The sequence below is a fragment of the Heptranchias perlo genome, chromosome 19 (genome assembly GCF_035084215.1).
Source record: "Heptranchias perlo isolate sHepPer1 chromosome 19, sHepPer1.hap1, whole genome shotgun sequence".
NCBI classification, from domain to species: Eukaryota; Metazoa; Chordata; class Chondrichthyes; order Hexanchiformes; family Hexanchidae; genus Heptranchias; species Heptranchias perlo.
Window position 1 is genome coordinate 39,736,630 of NC_090343.1, and position 18,421 is coordinate 39,755,050.

The 18,421-nt window shown below is 42.2% G+C and overlaps 1 protein-coding gene across 1 annotated transcript in view; it reads right to left on the bottom strand.

Moving 5' to 3' along the window:
* Positions 1–18,421, bottom strand: part of LOC137335353 (zinc finger protein 335-like) — a 110,734-nt gene that overhangs the window by 49,504 nt on the left and 42,809 nt on the right. Inside the window, exons 21-24 of the mRNA XM_068000686.1 lie at positions 15,251–15,515; positions 12,623–12,803; positions 7,623–7,735; positions 5,242–5,260 (exon numbers count right to left, since the gene is read on the bottom strand). Of these exons, the coding sequence (XP_067856787.1) occupies positions 5,242–5,260; positions 7,623–7,735; positions 12,623–12,803; positions 15,251–15,515 (578 nt within the window). The remainder of the gene's footprint in view (positions 1–5,241; positions 5,261–7,622; positions 7,736–12,622; positions 12,804–15,250; positions 15,516–18,421) is intronic.

An 18,421-nucleotide genomic window follows, 5' to 3' on the forward strand; every position in this document is an offset into this window, starting at 1 on the left:
GAAAATTGTGTTTGACTAATTTATTAGAGTTCTTTGAGGAAGTAACAAGCAATGTGGATAAAGGGGATCCTCTGGATGTGGTGTACTTGGATTTCTCGAAGGCTTTAGACAAGGTGCCACATCAAAGGCTACTACACAAAATAAGAGCTCATGGTGTAGAGGGTAACATATTAGCATGGATAAAGGATTGGTTAGCTAACAGGAAACAGACAGTACGCATAAATGGGTCATTTTCAGGTTGGCAAGATGTAACGAGTGGAGTGCCACAGGGATCAGTGCTTGGGCCTCAACTATTTACAATCTATATCAATGACTTGGATGAAGGGACCGAATGTATGGTTGCTAAATTTGCTGATGACACAAAAGGTAGGTAGGAAAGTAAGTTGTGAAGAGGACATAAGCAGTCTGCAAAGGGATATAGATAGGTTAAGTGAGTGGTCAAAAATTTGGCAGATGGAGTGTAACGTGGGAAAATGTGAACTTGTCCACTTTGGCAGGAGGAATAGAAAAGCAGTATATTATTTAAATGGAGAGAGATTGCAGAACTGAGGTACAGAGGGATCTGGGTGTCCTAGTACACGAATCACAAAAAGTTAGTATGCAGGTACAGCAAGTGATTAGGAAGGCAAATGGAATGTTGTCATTTATTGCAAGGGGAATGGAATATTAGAGATGTTTTGCTACAGTTGTACAGGGCATTGGTGAGACCACATCTAGAATATTGTTGCATTTTTGGTCTCCTTATTTAAGAAAGGGCATAATTGCTTTGGAGGTGGTTCAGAAAAGGTTCACTCCACTGATTCCTGGGATGAGGGGGTTATCTTATGAGGAGAGGCTGGACAAGTTGGGCCTGTTTACACTGAAGTTTGGAAGAATGAGAGGTGATCTTATTGAAACATAAAAGATCCTGAGGGGACCAGATGGGGTAGATGCTGAGAGGATGTTTCCCCTTGTGGGAGACACTAGAACTAGGGGCCACAGTTTAAAAATAAGGGGTCTCCCATTTAAGACAGAGATGAGGAGAATTTTTCTCAGAGGGTCATGAGTCTGTGGAACTTCCTTTCCCAGAGAGCGGTGGAGGCAGGGTCATTGAATATTTTTAAGGCTGAGTTAGATAGATTCCTGATTAACAAGGGAGTCAAAGATTATAGTAGATAGATGGGAAAGTAGGGTTGAGGTCACAATCAGATCAGCCATGATCTGGCAGAGCAGGCTCGAGGGGTCGAATGGCCTACTCCTGCTCTTAATTGGTATGTTTGTGTTAGGGATGCCAGTTCTGGGGATTTGAACATTTTCAGGAAGTGTCTGCATCCAGTACCCCACTGTACAATGTGCCTTTACACTGACATTCAAAGACCACCCTTACTGCACCAATGTGATTCCCTTTTCTCAATCCAGCCATCATTAGGATCTGTGTGCTGATTTGAGAGTTATTTGCACTGTGGATTCATGTCCACTAGAAATGGGTTGAGACTGCTAAAACCCACTTCCTTACACGGTCAGGCAAGAGACCTTCATCTCAGCAAGCAGGCTGTATTCAGATCCAGTCCCAGGGATGAAAGGATTAAAGCTGAAACCCATTACAGCACCCACTCAAACCTCTCTTTTTAAGGCATTTCCCCATTTTTCCTTAGATCCGCCTATGCTGAACACCATGCGCTAGCAGGTGGCCGACATTGCTCCCAAGCCTCTACCAAGGCCTCTCAGAGGTCAGCCACCAGTCCGCACAAGTGCAGCCCAAGGTCACTGAAATTTATTGGTAACACCAAATTGTGGGGTATGGCAAATTGTGATAAGGACAGTGAAAGACTGCAAGAGCACAAAGATAGACTAGCAGGATGGACAGGTAGATGGAAAATGTGAAATAATACAAGGTGTGGGTAAGAATAGGGCAAACAAGTACATCTTAAATTGTAAAGTGTAGTAGAGGAGCAGAGGGACCTTGGTGTACAGACCCATGGGTTACAGCGACAGTGGAAGCAGGTGGCCATAAAAAAGGCATATGGAATCCTTGATTTTGTATCTAGGCATAGAATACTAAAGCAAGGAGTTAGATCACAGCTGGAATATTGTGTGCTGTTTTCGGCACCTCCTCATTATAGGGAGAATATAAAAGCAATGAAAAATTGCAGTACAGATTCATTAGGATGTTACCAGGGTTGAGGGAGTTACAGAAATGAAGACTTAAGAGGTTATTTTTGTCCCCACTGAAGCTGAGGAGGTTGAGTAGAGACTTCAAGTGTCTTCAAGATTATAAAGGTTATGATAATGTAAATAGTGAAAAGTTGTCACTGGTTGGTGACATGCTAACGAGAAGGCACAAATTTATGATCACAAAAAAAATTGAAGGAGTGGGGTGGATAAAATATCTTTACATGGAGAATCTGGGATTCTCTGAAACAAATACATTAAAAGAGGAATAATAAAGGGTATAGGGAGCAAGCAGGAGAGTGGGATTACACTAGGTGGTTCATGTGCAGGAAAGCCAGTACAGACTTGATGAGGTGAATGGCCTGTTTCTGCACTGCCACATTTTATTATTCCTCTATGAGGGAGGGTGGGTAACCTGTGGTCTCCTGTACTCTCTCAGAGCAGGATGATTAAGACTGGCAAACCAGGAAGTGGCAGATTGTAGGTGTGAAATGTGTTTCCCAAAATCACAGGGTGCAGAGAGTGGAGACTCCCATGTGCTGAACCACGGTGGCATACATGTCAGTGCCGATAAATATATAAACTCTTCACACTTAACCCCTTCAGCAGAAAACTGAAATGTTTCTTGCACACATCATGGAGCTTAAATCAACCAGGATCCCAGGGGAGTGGGATCAATTGGATAACTCTTTCAAAAAGAGCTGGCACAGGCATGATGGGCTGAATGGCCTCCTTCTGTGCTGAATATGATTCTATTTTGTGGTTTTTGTAGGGTACTTGGAGAGAGATTTCCACAGCTTTCAAATATCTGCTGCAAGCCACTGCACAGCTGGCACTTTGCCTCTATGTAAACACAATGAAAAACAGAGTGAATCCTAACATAGAATCTGATTTCCTGGGATCACCACCCATTGTTTTTAAACCAAGTCAAGAAAGTGAATAAGTGAAAGATTGGATTAAACTGTAAACTGTCTTTGATAGAACTGCTGATCCTGGTAAGCAAACAGCTAAACCAAAAAGTACCTGACCGCTGGTCAGCCTAGTTAACAAATGCTGAAAATGTACTAGATCAATGTCTAGAGAGGAACTTCTGCAATAGATGACCATTCTTCAGCCGAATTTGGAGACTGAATATGCAAGAACCAGTGTAATTGTTTGCAGTGGCTATTAATAGTCAATAGAACTCAAAGTTACAGCCAAAGCTTGTTCATAATAAGCCTGTCAGAGGGGTGGGGAAAGTGGGTCTAAATGAGTCAAAGAAATCAAGGGATCCGAATTGAAGATTAAATAATCAACAGCAGGTTCTTTGAAAAAAAACTCTGATCTTGAAATACAAGGAAAGGATTCTGCTTTAGTTTGTCCACTGGGTTGTTTAGTAGTTAGAAGAGAGAGTCCAATGCAGGAAGTAGGAAATGTAAATGTTATTTGTAAGAACCAATGTTTAAAAAGTTTAATCCTTCCTACATTTACACCGAGCTTGCAGCTGTCCCATTGTTTAGAAGTTTTTTTAAGTCCGGTTTGGGATTCAGTCACATGTTGGAAATTGCCAATCAGGGCAATTAAAAGAAATCTGGGTAGATTAAAATAAATTTGGACACAATTATGATTAATGTAACTATGCTCAAGTGTGACCAAAAAAGTATGGCAGAAGTAAATGTTACACTTATAGGAAGTGCCTGCTATTCAAGATTTTTAGAGCAATGATGGCTTGAACCTGGCTCTGAATTCATCATTGACAACCCCCTGTTGTTCACAGTCTTATTTAGTATTGGCCATGATAAGCTTATAGGTATGAACAGAAGCCAATTATGTTTTAGTGTCTGCCAATGCAGTTCTTGTGATATTTTTAATTCATCGCCTGAAACTCCTTCCCACCACTACCATCACCTTTGACAAATCTGCAACTTCCAATATTTCACCCTAGTGATATACAGCTCAAAATACATCATCTTTGGGGGGGACAAAAATTCCAATTGTATTGTTCAGTATTTTGAATGTTTAAGTGGATATATGTTACCAAATTTCACACACCTATTACACTTTAAAGAAATCCTTGTGACAATACTGTTACCATACTGATCATTCAATGATCAGCCTTTCAGTTATCTATTGATCCAAACATCAAAAGGCCATCCAAAGCCACATTTCAGCTTGCATATAATACATAACAAAAACAATGGCAGCCAGAGTCTTGAAACTGCAGAACGCTGGTCACAAGGTGGCATCACCAGCCTATTACAGGCATGGGAGGTTTTTCTTTTATTCATTCTCAGGATGTGGGTATCACTGGCAAGTCCGGTATTTATTGCCCATCCCTAATTGCCCAGAGCAGGTGGTAGTTTGGCCTTCTTCTTGAACTGCTGCAGTCTGTGTGGTATTCTTTGTAGCGATTTGATACAACCAAGTGGCTTGCTGGGCCACTTCAAAGGGCAGTTAAGAGTCAACCACCTTGATGTAGGACTGGAGTCACATATAGACCAAACCGGGTACGGAAAGACAGGTTTCCTTCCCTGAAGGACATCAGTGAACCAATTGGATTTTTACGAAAATCCGATAGCTGCAATATCACTTTTTATTTTTACCAGCTTTTTGTAGCTTTATAGAAGTGAATTCAAATTCTTGAACTGCTCACGGTCTCTATCCCAGCCTCTGGATTACTAGTCCAATAATATAACCACTACACTACTGTAAACTTAACAGTAGTCTAAAGTTTAAATTTCCCATTACACTTCCTTGGGGTCACCACCTGTCTGATTTTAAGTGAGACTGTCCAAAGATATCTTAAGATGAAAATCAGAAATACATTTTTCTATGTTGTTTTTGTTTTGTGATGTATTAAGTACCAATAATCATGTTTATAATGAATTTGCATGACCAGCAAAGCAAACTTCAGCCCTGAAGACACAATCATATGCTCTACTTTGCCCCACCTGGATTTGAAAGGTAACACCACCACAATTCTGATACTAATAATAGAGGGGAAAAATACAAAAACACATTTAAGTAGATGCACTTACTCATTTCACTCTAAACATCTGATTACCATTAATGTCCTACTCAAGTCATATAAATACTTAATGAGGGACTCACCAGGTCAGCTTTCTTCTTTCTGGGGGGAAAAAAAAGAGAAAAGACGCACATAATTAAATATTCTCTTGGAAAGAGAAGTAAATGCATTCATATTGCCCTAATATGGCTTCTTAGCTTCAAATGCTTGGCCCCAGTGAGCACACTCGTAAACCACGCTGGATAGCTTACAAGAGCGTGTCTACACACAGCACTTGTAACGCTAACACTTGACTATCGCCACAGCACTCAATACAAAAGATCCACAATCGTAAAGCAGCCAGTGTTGGAGACAAGCTCACCGACAGACCCTGTGAATTTTATATTACCCTCATGTTCCTGTGGCGGTCAAGACTGAGGGTGAGGAAGTAAAAATAAAAGGTTGTTGGTCAAGGGCATAGTTCTTGAAAGCTACTGCATCATTTTGTTATAATGTTAAATCAAATTCATCAATGTAAAAGCATCAACTAATGGCCTTCTAGTGTTGGTCTCATTTAGAGCAAACAGCAGGAACATCAGTAGTAGGGAAAATGAGAGAGTCTATTATAAAGTATGTGATAACAGGACACTTAGAAAATATCAATGGGATTAGACAAAGTCAACATGGATTTATGAAAGGGAAAGTGTTTGACAAACCTACTGGAGTTTTTTTGAGGATGTAACTGGTAGAATAGATAAGGGAAAACCAGTGGATGTGGTTTATTTGGATTTTTAGAAGGCCTTTGATAAAGCCCCACATAAGAGGTTAGTGTGCAAAATTAAAATACATGGGATTGGGGGTAATATACTGGCATGGATTGAAAATTGGTTAACAGACAGGAAACAGAGAGTAGGAATAAATGGGTCTTTTTCAGGGTGGCAGGCGGTGACTAGTGGGGTACCGCAGGGATCAGTGCTTGGGCCCCAGCTATTCACAATATACATCAAAAGATTTGGATGAGGGAACCAAATATAATATTTCCAAGTTTGCTGATGACACAAAACTAGGTGGGATTGAGTTGTGAGGAGGATGCAAAGAGGCTTCAAGGCGATTTAGACAAGTTGAGTGAGTGGGCAAATACATGGCAAATGCAGTATAACGTGGATAAATGTGAAGATATCCACTTCGGAAGGAAAAACAGAAAGTCAGTATTATTTAAATGGTGATAGATTGGGAAATGTTGATGTACAATGGGACCTGGGTGTTCTTGTACACCAGTCACTGAAAGCAAACATGCAGGTGCAGCAAGCAGTTAGGAAGGCAAATGGTGTGTTGGCCTTCATTGCAAGAGGATAAGAGTACAGGAGCAAGGATATCTTACTGCAGTTTTACAGGGCCTTGGTGAGACCACACCTGGAGTTTTGTGTGCAGTTTTCGTCTCCTTACCTAAGAAAGGATATACTTGCCATAGAGGGAATGCAGCAAAGGTTCATCAGACTGATTCCTGGGATGGCAGGACTATCATATGAGGAGAGATTGGGTCGACTAGGCCTGTAATCACTCGCATTTAGAAGAATGAGAGGGGATCTCATTGAAATGTATAAAATTCTGACAGGGCTAGACAGACTGGATGCAGGGAGGATGTCTCCCCTGGCTGGGGGGGGTCTAGAATGAGGGGTCACCGTCTCAGGATGCGGGGTAGGACATTTAGGTGGTGAACCTGTGGAATTCTCGACCACAGAAGGCTGTGGAGGCCAAGTCACTGAATATATTTAAGGAGATAGATAGATTTCTAGACACAAAAGGCATCAAGGGGAATGGGGAGAGAGCGGGAATATGGTATTGACATGGAGGATCAGCCATGATCATAATGAATGACGGAGCAGCCTCGAAGGGCCGAATGACCTACTGCGCTCCTATTTTCTACATTTCTAATGTCATACTTAAATAGTCAACATATGGAGAGAAAAAAAATAAATCGGGGTACATTGGCAATTAGAACACTGAAGATTACTATTAATGCTATCAATTTACTCCCTGGAAATGAAACCCATTTTTTCAATCCATTACCAGGATGTCAGTGTTTGGAAGGAAAAGAAAAATCAGGAGAGAAGGAAGGTGAGGCAGAGGGAGAGAAACAAAAAAAACCAAAAAAGTGATACGTTAAGCTTTCAAATCCCTTTCATCACCACCCTGGGATCAGTATTATCCCAGAGTGATATATCTTCAGTGTAGTTCTAGTTATAAACTGCTACTAATATGATTTCATATTACAAACTGTAGCCTATATAATCAAATCGATCAGGTAAACAGTCAGAAATATATCCAATTTAATCTCTGGGTTTGGAGGTAGAACCACCATATATTTCTCCTTAATTCACACAATTTGAGTTCGAGTTTTGACATAAAAATGGGAAACCATAAGCTCTCAGACCATTCTGGTACCAGGGTTTATACGAAACACAGGTTTGTTTACTTTGCTTACCTCTCCTTAGTGTGAATCGAGGAGTGCCTGAAGACGTCCTTTTTGTACACACTTGTATAATCGCACTCCTCACATTTGTACGGCTTTGTTCCCACATGATTAAACATGTGCTCCTATTAGACAAGAAACTAGGTTATGAAAAGTAAACATTGCAAGCTTTCCCCATCACTTAAGATAAAAATGAGCATTTTATCTTCATTCTCCCCCCTGCATTGTCTCACCAACATGCAGTCCAGCTGTGAATTAATTTTTATGAATTTTAAAATCTGCCCAGATCCTTACTTTCTCCCCCTGCTCCTGAAGGAGTGACTTAGGCCGAGGAGTAAAGTCCCACCGGCAGCAGCAACCCTCCAGAGTCTTGGTCAAGGGGTCATTCATCATATGTGAGGCCAGACTTGGTTCTTGTGCGCAGGCTATGTGACCATAGCAATTACCACAGCCAAACCCAATACTCTCCTTCCCCAATGTCTACAGTCATTCCCTCCCCAGGATTCAATCACTGAGAATTCTGGGCAGATTTTCCTTTCCTAGCCATAGGAAGTTGAGACCAATTCTAGTAATGGCAACTGCATTCCCAGAAATTATCAGCTGCTTCACTATAGTTTGTAGGTTTGAATTTTGTAGAAGAGGTCCAGCTGATACTAACACCACTGTCAAAAATGCAAAGTATTGCAGATGAAGAGTAAAGCTCCCTTGACTCTGCTTCAATGGCATGCTTTTTTCCCCCCAACTTCTCACTCCAACCATCCGTAGTTCTGTCTGAGAGATATAACCAAATTACAGGCAGTTGTGTGCTGTAGGCCCATACCCACTATTAACAGGACTGAGACAGACCCACACTCATTTTCACATAGGACCCTTACAACCTCAGAAGACTTTCACCTATCTGTCTGGGCTGAGTTTGAACCCAGGCACCAGAGCTGACAGGCCAGTGTCTAACCTACTACCACCCCTGTCACCCTCTCCACCCCATGTGATACATATTCTGCCTTTTCAGCTACGTTTGGTATGTGGACTGACGGGAAAAAAAAGGGGGGGGGGAAACGGGGAGAATGGAGAAGAGGAAGCAAGTAATAAAAAGGGAAGTAGGATAAGAAAGGAAAGAAAGGGGGGGGTGGCAGTATTGAATAAGGAGAATACTGCCGTGCTGGAGAGAGGATATCCTGGAGGAATCTATTTGCTTAGAGTTAAGAAACAATAGAGGTACCATTACACTACTAGGTGTATTCTATAGGCCACCAACTAGTGGGAAGGATATAGAGGAGCAAATCTGCAGGGAAATTGCAGAGAGTTGCAGAGATAACAGGGGACTTCAACTATCCAAATATAGACTGGGATAGTAGTAATAATAAGGAGCAAAGAGGGGAAGAATTTTTGAAGTGTGTTCAGGAGAACTTTCTTGACCTGTACGTTTCCAACCCAGTGAGGAAGGAGGCATTGCTGGATTTGGTTCTGGGGAATGAGGTGGGCCAAGTGGAGCAAGTGTCTGTGGGAGAACATTTAGGGAACAGCGATCATAGTATCATAAGGTTTAGAATAGCTATGGAAAAGGACATGGACCACTCTAAAGTAAAAATACTCAATTGGAGGAGGGCTAATTTCAGTGGGATGAGAACAGATTTGGCGTGGAGAAATTGGAATCAAAGATTGGCAGGCAAAACTGTAATTGAACAATGGTCTTTAAGGAGGAGATGGTTTGGATACAGTCTAGGTACATTCTCTCAAGGGATAAAGGTAGGGCAACTAAAACCAGAGCCCCTGAATGTCAAAAGAGATAGAGTAAGATGAAGCAGAAAAAAAGGGCGTATGACAGATGTCAGGTTGATAATACAAGTGAGAGCCAGGCTGAATATAGAAAGTTCAAAGGGGAAGTGAAAAAGGAAATAAGAGAGGCAAAGAGAGAGTATGAGAATAGACTGGCAGCCAACATAAAAGGGAATCCAAAAGTCTTCTTTAGACATGTAAACAGTAAACAAGTAGTAAGAGGAGGAGTGGGGCCAATTAAGGACCAAAAGGAGATCTACTCATGGAGGCAGAGGGCATGGCTGAGGTACTAAATGAATACTTTGCATCTGTCTTTACCAAGGGCGAAGATGCTGCCAGAGTCTTAGTGAAGGAAGATGTAGTTGAGCTACTGGATGGGCTAAAAATTGATAAAAAAGGAGGCGCCAGAAAGGTTAGCTGTACTTAAAATAGATAAGTCACCCGGTCCGGATGGGATGCATCCTAGGTTGCTGAGGGAAGGCTGGAAATTGCAGAGGTACTGGCCATAATTTTCGAAACATCCTTAGATATGGGGGTGGTGCCAGAGGACTGGAGAATTGCAAATGTTACACCCTTGTTCAAAAAAGGGTGCAAGGATAGGCCAGTCAGCTTAACCTCGGAGGTGGGGAAAATTTTAGAATCAATAATCCAGGACAGAATTAGCAGTCACTTGGACAAGTGTGGATTGATTAATAAATCCGTGCTGGCTTTCCGTAAGGCAAATCGTGTTTAACTAACTTGATTGTTACCGCATCAAAAAACTGAGAGGGTAGATGAGAGCAATGCAGTTGATGTGGTGTATATGGACTTCCAAAAGGCGTTTGAAAAAGTGCCGCATGTTAGGCTTGTCATCAAGACTGAAGCCCATGGAATAAAAGGAGCAGCAGCAGCATGGATACAAAATTGGCTAAGTAACAGGAAGCAGAGAAAGGTGGTGAACGGTTGTTTTTTGGACTGGAGGGAGGTGTACAGTGGTGTTCCCCAGGGGTCGGTAATAGGACCACTGCTTTTCTTGATAATATATTAATGACTTGGACTTGGGTGTACCGGGCACAATTTCCAAATGTGCAGATGACAAAACTTGGAAGTGTAGTGAACAGTGAAGAGGATAGCAATAGACTTCAAGAGGATATAGACAGGCTGGTGGCTTGGGCGGACACGTGGCAGATGAAATTTAATGCAGAAAAATGCGAGGTGATATATTTCGGGAGGAGATACACGAGAAGAGGCAATATAAACTAGAGGGCAAAACTCTAAAGGGGTACAGGAGCAGAGAGATCTGGGGGTATGTACACAAATCGTTGAAGGTGGCAGGGCAGTTTGAGAAAGTGGTTAAAAAAGCATGCGGGATCCTGGGCTTTATAAATAGAGGCATAGAGTCCAAAAGTAAGGAAGTCATGATGAGACTTTATAAAACACTGGTTCGGCCACAACTAGAATATTGCGTCCAATTCTGGGCACCGCACTTTAGTAAAGATGCGAAGGCCTTAGAGTGGGTGCAGAAGAGATTTACTGGAATGATTCCAGGGATGAGGGACTTCAGTTACGTGGATAGTCTGGAGAAGTTGGAGTTGTTCTCCTTGGAACGGAGAAGGTTGAGAGGAGATTTGAATGAGGTATTCAAAATCATGAAGGGTCTAGACAGGAGGGTTCCCTCCCAGTCGGGGAACACTTCAGCAGTCATGGACATTCATCCACCGACCTTCGGGTAAGCGTACTCCAAGGCGGCCTTCGAGACACACGACAACGCAAAATCGTCGAGCAGAAATTGATAGCCAAGTTCCGCACCCATGAGGACGGCCTCAACCGGGATCTTGGGTTCATGTCACGCTACACGTTACCCCACCAGCGAACAAATGTTATCTGTTTTTAATATAATGGGTCATTTGCTGGCTCTCTCTGCCTTCCGGATGTTTCTGCCTCTCTCTGTGTTTTTTTTTTTCTCTGTTTTTTTTTTCCCTGTTTGTTTTTTTGTTGAATGTGTATTCGGGGGTTCTGCAGATGACACCTCTCTGTCTGAACACGGTGATTGCCTTGGCAACGGGCAGTTGCAGGGGCAGTCTGTAAACACCATGTATTATTCAATATGTATAAATGCGTAGGCTTCAAGGAGATCTTGAAACATTTACCTGAGGAAGGAGAAAATCTCCGAAAGCTTGTGAATTTAAAATAAAATTGCTGGACTATAACTTGGTGTTGTAAAATTGTTTACACTAGACAGAGTAGATAGAGAGAAACTGTTCCCATTGGCAGAAGGGTCAAGAACCGGAGGACATAGATTTAAGGTGATTAGCAAAAGAACCAAAGGTGACATGAGGAAACCTTTTTTTTAAAAACAGTGAATGTTTAAGATCTGGAATGCACTGCCTGAGGGGGTGGTGGAGGCAGACTCAATCATGGCCTTCAAAAGGGAACTGGATAAGCACTTGAAAGGAAAAAATTTGCAGAGAGACGGGAAAAGGGCGGGGGAGTGGGACTAGCTGGATTGCTCTTGCATAGAGCCGGCACGGACTGGATGGGTCCAACGGCCTCCTTCCGTGCTGTAACCTTTCTATGATTCTATAATTCCATGGCTGCTCTCTTCCTTTTGTTCAAAAGTGATATTTCTGAATGACATGGCATTTTCTGAACGATAACATAGGCCAAAAGAGATGTTGCCAATACATGTATATTGCACACATATTTTAACATAATGTAAACACGCAGCAAACCCACGAGCACAGTAACGGAAGATTAAGGAACGAGTATAGCCTTCCAATCAAACACCTCAGTGGTCACGTTAGCAGGCAGCCAGACATTTTCCAACACCAACCACATGGTTTCTGACTCATTCAGCATGTCGGCCAACAGTTCTTCAAGCTGGAATGGGCATGACAGTGTAGTGCACAGGAGCAGCAGTGCACAGATTGAACGCATGTCACATTTTGGTGGCCATGTTTTAACATTTGTTTTGACAATCTTATAAACATGGCCACCAAAATGGTGGAAGAGGAAGAACAGAGTCATATCAAGAGCTCGTAAATAAAAACAGCTCACCAAAAGATTTAGATGATGGAATCCCAAATTGAAGATTTGGGGAGAAAAGCAGATAAGATGGGTCACATTACAGCCAAACAGCGATACAGTAGCAACCTTGGAATTTTATTTCTTTACAAAATTCTCTTACAGCCCAATTTTTATTTCTTTTTTTTAATGCCAACAAAAGTTCAGATACTGCTGTTTATGTTAACACTGACCTTGAGTGATGACCATCGTTTGCACCTATAGCTGCACTGCAGGCACTTGAAGCGTTCTGGATCATTCCCCTCATGCGAGTCGATGTGAAACCTCAAGTCTTCTTGCGTTAGGAAACGGGAGCCGCAGATCCGACAGTGGTGGGGTCTCATTAAGGGCTTGCTGGACCTGTAGTAATTGTACCTTTTTGTGCACACACAAGTTTTCATTCAGACTTTAAAATCTATTCCACTCATTTTATCAGTCTGAAATGATTAACACACCAATTATCCAGATTTTACACTCAATACAGAACATAACACGACGACATTTTTTGCTGACCTCAGAACTAAGATTTCCTTTTTTTTTTCAAGACAAGGATGAATTTTTCACAATGCAGTGGAATTATAGATTGGGGACTGTATGGCCCAGAATTTGCTGTCAAAATAACAGTGAGGTTGACGGCACTCACCGTTATAAGAACATAAAAAATAGGAGCAGGAGTAGGCCATACAGCCTCCCGAGCCTGCTCCGCCATTCAATAAGATCATGGCTGATCTTCTACCTCAACTCCGCTTTCCCACCCTACCCCCATACGCCTCGATTCCCTTAGTGTTCAAATATCCATTGATCACAGTCTTGAATATACTCAACGACTGAGCATCCACAGCCCTCTGGGGTAGAGAATTCCAAAGATTCACAACCCTCTGAGTGAAGAAATTTTTCTTCATCTCAGTCCTAAATGGCTGACCTCTTATCTTGAGCTATGACTCCTAGTCCTAGACTCTCCAGCCAGGGGAAACGGCCTCTCAGCATCAATCTGAGAAGCCCCCTCAGAATCTTATACATTTCAATGAGATCACCTCTCATTCTTCTAAACTCCAGAGAGTATAGGCCCATTCTATTCAATCGCTCAAGGACAACCCTCTAATCCCAGGAATTAATTTAGTGAACCTTTGTTGCACCGCCTCTAAGGCGAGTATATCCTTCCTTACGTAAGGAGACCAAAACTGTACACAGTACTCTAGGTGTGGTCTCACCAGAGCCCTAAATAATCGCAGCAAGACCTCCTTACTATTATACTCCAACCCACTTGCAATAAAGGCTAACATACCATTTACCTTCCTAATTGCTTGCTGTACCTGCATGTTAACTTCCTGTGATTTGTGTAAGGACATCCAATTCCCTCTGATTACCAACTTTTCTTAGTCTCTCGTCTTTTAAAAAATATTCCGCTTTTCTATTCTTCCTACCAAGATTTGCGTTCTTTATGCGCAAAACGCACAACAACTTCAGGCGAGAGCAGACGCGTGGTCAAACGTGAAAATCCGGAATTTGCTGTCCGAGATGTGCCGCTCCATCGTTAGCTTTGTTCAAATACATTGAACGGCACGACGTACCTGCACTTGCATGGTAGATACGGACTAAACTAGCCACAGAAAGTTAGGGCTTGTCCATTTCAGTCTAAGGGTGTGATGTGTTAATTACTGCCAGTCAACCTCTCTGGCACTGAAAATTAACTATTACAAGTGTGGATTTTCATTCCTTCAGGTTTTAATTGATAGGGATTTTTTTTTTAAATTAAAATTAAATTTTTTTTTACTTTTTCTTTTTGTCTCCTCTCTATCCAGTCTTTTGTTGCCTCTCTCTGTTTCTCTTTGTGTAGCCGATTTGACGTTGAATTCACCATTCCAATTTACACTTCCTTCTCAAGCCTTGCATTGGTTATTTCACAATCCTTCAATCTGACTGGTTAAGGAGATAAATAGTTGCAAGGGCGAGTCTAATTAACGGCAGGGGCAGTTCGTTGTCCAGTTACAGCAAATTCTGAGTGCTTTTTGGGAGAAGGCGGATCGGGAAAAGTTGTGCTTTTCAAGTTCCTCACTCAAAAATACCAGCTATCGTCAGGTGGTCGCTTTGTTGAGAAATCCTTGGATTATGGGCAGAGGGTGGTGGGAGCCCACATCTGAATAGCTTTACCCGATTTGATGGTTCCTAGAAGGTGGATATGGGCAGCTACCAAAAGATGCCTCAGAGTGGCCAATTAGAGGGGCCTGGGAGGGGACCTCCAGCCCTAATCTCGACTGTTCAGACAAAAACAGTTACATTTAAAAAAGTATTTTTAAGTTGGAAAACTATTAGTGGCAGAATGGCCACTCCCCAATATGAAGCACATGTATTGGGTCTCCCAGATAACCTGCATGATGTGACACTGAGTCATATAGGCCAGTCCGAGGTCTCATTCATTGTCTATGCAGAGTTAGAATCTTTCAGCAAGTTAGTGCTTTTTTTTTTGGGGGGGGGGGGGGGGGGTGGTGGGTGTGTGTGTGGGTGTGTGTATGTGTGTGGGTGTCTCTCTCTGTGTCCTTGAACTCAAACATGCCAATTACAAATCTTGCAGAAATGTGGGGTCCACTTATCCAATATTATCTAGCTGCATTCAAATTCATAGCATGGCAGATACTGATTTAAAACTACAAGTGCTGATATTATTAGGCCAGCATTAAACTTCAGGTTCTAGGCTTCAAATTTTCAATTCAAAGGGCTTCAATAAATTCCACTCATATTGATTGGATGCAGTTAAACAAGCACACTCATACTTTCAGGACTCTTAACATTGGGCCAACAACTTCAGGCATCAATTGGTTTACCTGCGCCCCAAGTACCCTCTGTATTTCCTCCTGCCGAAGCGCTTAGGCGGGCGGCCACGCCGTCTCAAATGTTTGTAAGAGGTCTCGTTGGTGTTGGATGATGGGTCTTTGTTCTCAGAATCGGACTGGCTGATCCCAGACTCTGCTACAATCTCATTGGCTGTCGATACATCCCCATTCTCTTGTGCAGTTGAGCTGGCTGCTTCAGAGCTCTGGAGGTCCATCAGGTTGGACTGGGAGGTGACAAGCGCCTCAACCTCTGCTCCTGTTCCACAAAAAGACAAGGGGAAGGGGGTGTTCAGATACTGAGCATTTAGTTGGGGAGAAGAGTTAGGGGTGATGACTGAAGACACAGTCAAAGAGGTAGATTTTGAGGAGGCTTTTTGCAGGTAGGAAGAAATATCACAAGATGGAAGGGTTTACGAAGAGAATTCTAGAATGCAGGGTACAATGGCTGAAGGCTCCAGCACTAACAGTGTAGGGGAGAAAAGGAAGATGGCAATGTAGACCAGAGTCAGAAAGGCTGGGGTGCAAGCTGGAACGTAGGACTGGGGGAGGTTACATAGGGATGCCTAATCAAAGAGCAGTGAACAGGAATGGGCCAAGGTTCAATGGTAGCACTCTCGCCTCTGATTCAGACGGTCACGTGTTCAAGTCCCACTTCGAAGACTTGAGCACATAATCTAGGCTGACACTCCAGTGCAGTATTGAGGGAGTGCTGCACTGTCGGAGGTGATGTCTTTCATCTGTAACGTTAAACTGAGGCCCGGTTTGCCTTTTCAGATGGTTGCAATAGATCCCATGTCATTATTCGAAGAAGAGCAGAGAAGTCCTTATGGTGTCCTGCCCAATATTTATCCCTCAATCAACATCATTAAAACAGTTTAGTTGGTCATTTATCTCATTGCTGTTTGTGGGCCCTTGCTGTGAGCAAATTGGCTGCTGTATTTTCCTACGTTGCAACAGTGTCTGCACTTAAGAAAGCATCTCATTGGCTGTGAAGCATTCTGGGATGTCCTGAGGTTGTGAAAGGTGCTATTTAAATGCAAGCTCTTTCTTGTTTCATTGGAAACATCAAGCGAAGCTGTAGATGAGGGTTTCAATGACAGTGAGGTGAGATAGGAATAGAGACATGTTAGAAAACAGAGGTGATGGATTAGATGTGAAGCTTGAAGCTCAGTTCAGGGTCAAAGAAGACACCAAGGCTGCACAGCACTGGCTTTTCAGTGAGAAATTAGAATGCTGATTGGGAAATTAGGTTAAAAGATATGACGGTAGATAAGCAAAGGCAAACATTTAAAGAAATAATTCATAATTCTCAACGAATATACATTCCATCGAGGAATAAAAACTCCATGGGAAAAGTGATCCATCCATAACTAACTAAAGAAGTTAAAGGATAGTATTAGATTAAAACAAGAGGCTTTTAATGTTGCCAAGAAGAGTAGTAAGCCTGAGGATTGGGAGAGTTTTAGAAACCTGCAAAGGATGACCAAAAAATTGATAAAGAGGAAGAAAATAGAATGAGAGTAAACTAGCAAGAAATATAAAAACAGATTGTAAGAGCTTCTAGAAGTATGTAAAAAGGAAGAGAGTAGTGAAAGTAAACGTGGGTCCCTTAAAGGCAGAGTAAGGAGAAATTATAATGGGGAAAAAGGAAATGGCAGAGACATTAAACAAATATTTTGTACCTGTCTTCACAGCAGAAGACACAAAAAATACTAGAAATAGAGGGGAACCAAGGGTCTAATGAGAATGAGGACCTTAAAGTAATTAATATTAGTAAAGAAAAAGTATTGGAGAAATTAATGGGACTAAAAGCCAACAAATTCCCTGGAACCGATGGCCTACATGCTAGGCTTTTAAAAGAGGTGGCTGCAGATTCTAGAACGGTCCCTGTGAATTGGATGGTAGCAAATTTAACACTGCTATTTAAGAAAGGAGGCAGAGAGAATATAAGGAATTACAGACCAGTTAGCCTGGCGACATTAGGCGGGAAAATGCTGGAATCCATTAAGGACGTAGTAACGGGACACTTAGAAAATCATAATATGATTAGGTAGAGTCAACACTTATGAACGGGAAATCGTGTTTGACAAATCTACTGGAGTTTTGAGGATGTAACCAGCAGGGTAGATAAAGAGGAACCAATGGATGAAATATATTTGGATTTTCAAAAGGCATTCGATAAGTGCCACACAAAAGGTTGTTACCCAAGATTATGGCTCATGGGATTGGGAGTAATATATTAGCATGGAGTGAGGATTGATTAATGGACAGAAAACAGAGTAAAAATAAACGGGTCATTTTCAGGTTGGCAGGCTGTAACTAGCGGAGTGCCGCAAGGATCGCTGCTTGGGTCTCAGCTATTTGCAATCTATATTAATGGCTTAGATGAAGGGACAGAGTGTAATGTATCCAAGTTTGCAGACGATACAAAGCCGGGTGGGAAAGTAAGCCGTGAGGAGGTCACAACGAATCTGCAAAGGGATATAGACAGGTTAAGTGAGTGGGCAAGAAGGTGGCAGATGGAGTATAATGTGGGGAAATGTGAGGTTATTCACTTTGGTAGGAAGAATAGAAAAACAGGGTTTCTTTTTTAAACATCGTGAAAAACTATTAAATGTTGGTGTTCAGAGAGATTTGGGTGCCCTTGTACACGGAACACAAAGTTAACATGCAGGTACAGCAAGCAATTAGGAAGGCAAATAGTATGTTGGCCTTTATTGCAAGGGGGTTGGAGTACAAGTGTAAGGAAGTCTTGCTGCAATTGTACAGGGCTTTGGTGAGACCACACTGGGAATACGGTGTACAGTTTTTGTCTCCTTACGTAAGGAAGGATATACTTGCCTTAGAGGCGATGCAACGAAGGTTCATTAGATTGATTCCTGGGAGGAGACAGTTGTCCTATGAGAAACGATTGAGTAGTATGGGCCTATACTCTCTGGAGTTTAGAAGAATGAGAGGGCTTGACAGGGTAGATGCTGAGCGGATATTTTCCCTGACTGGAGAGTCTAGAACTAGATGTCATAGTCTCAGGATAAGAGGTCGGTCATTTAGGACCAACACGAGGAAAAATTTCTTCACTCAGAGGGTTGTGAATTTTTGGAATTCTCTACCCCAGAGTGCTGTGAATGCTCAATCGTTGAATATAGTCAAGACAGACTGATG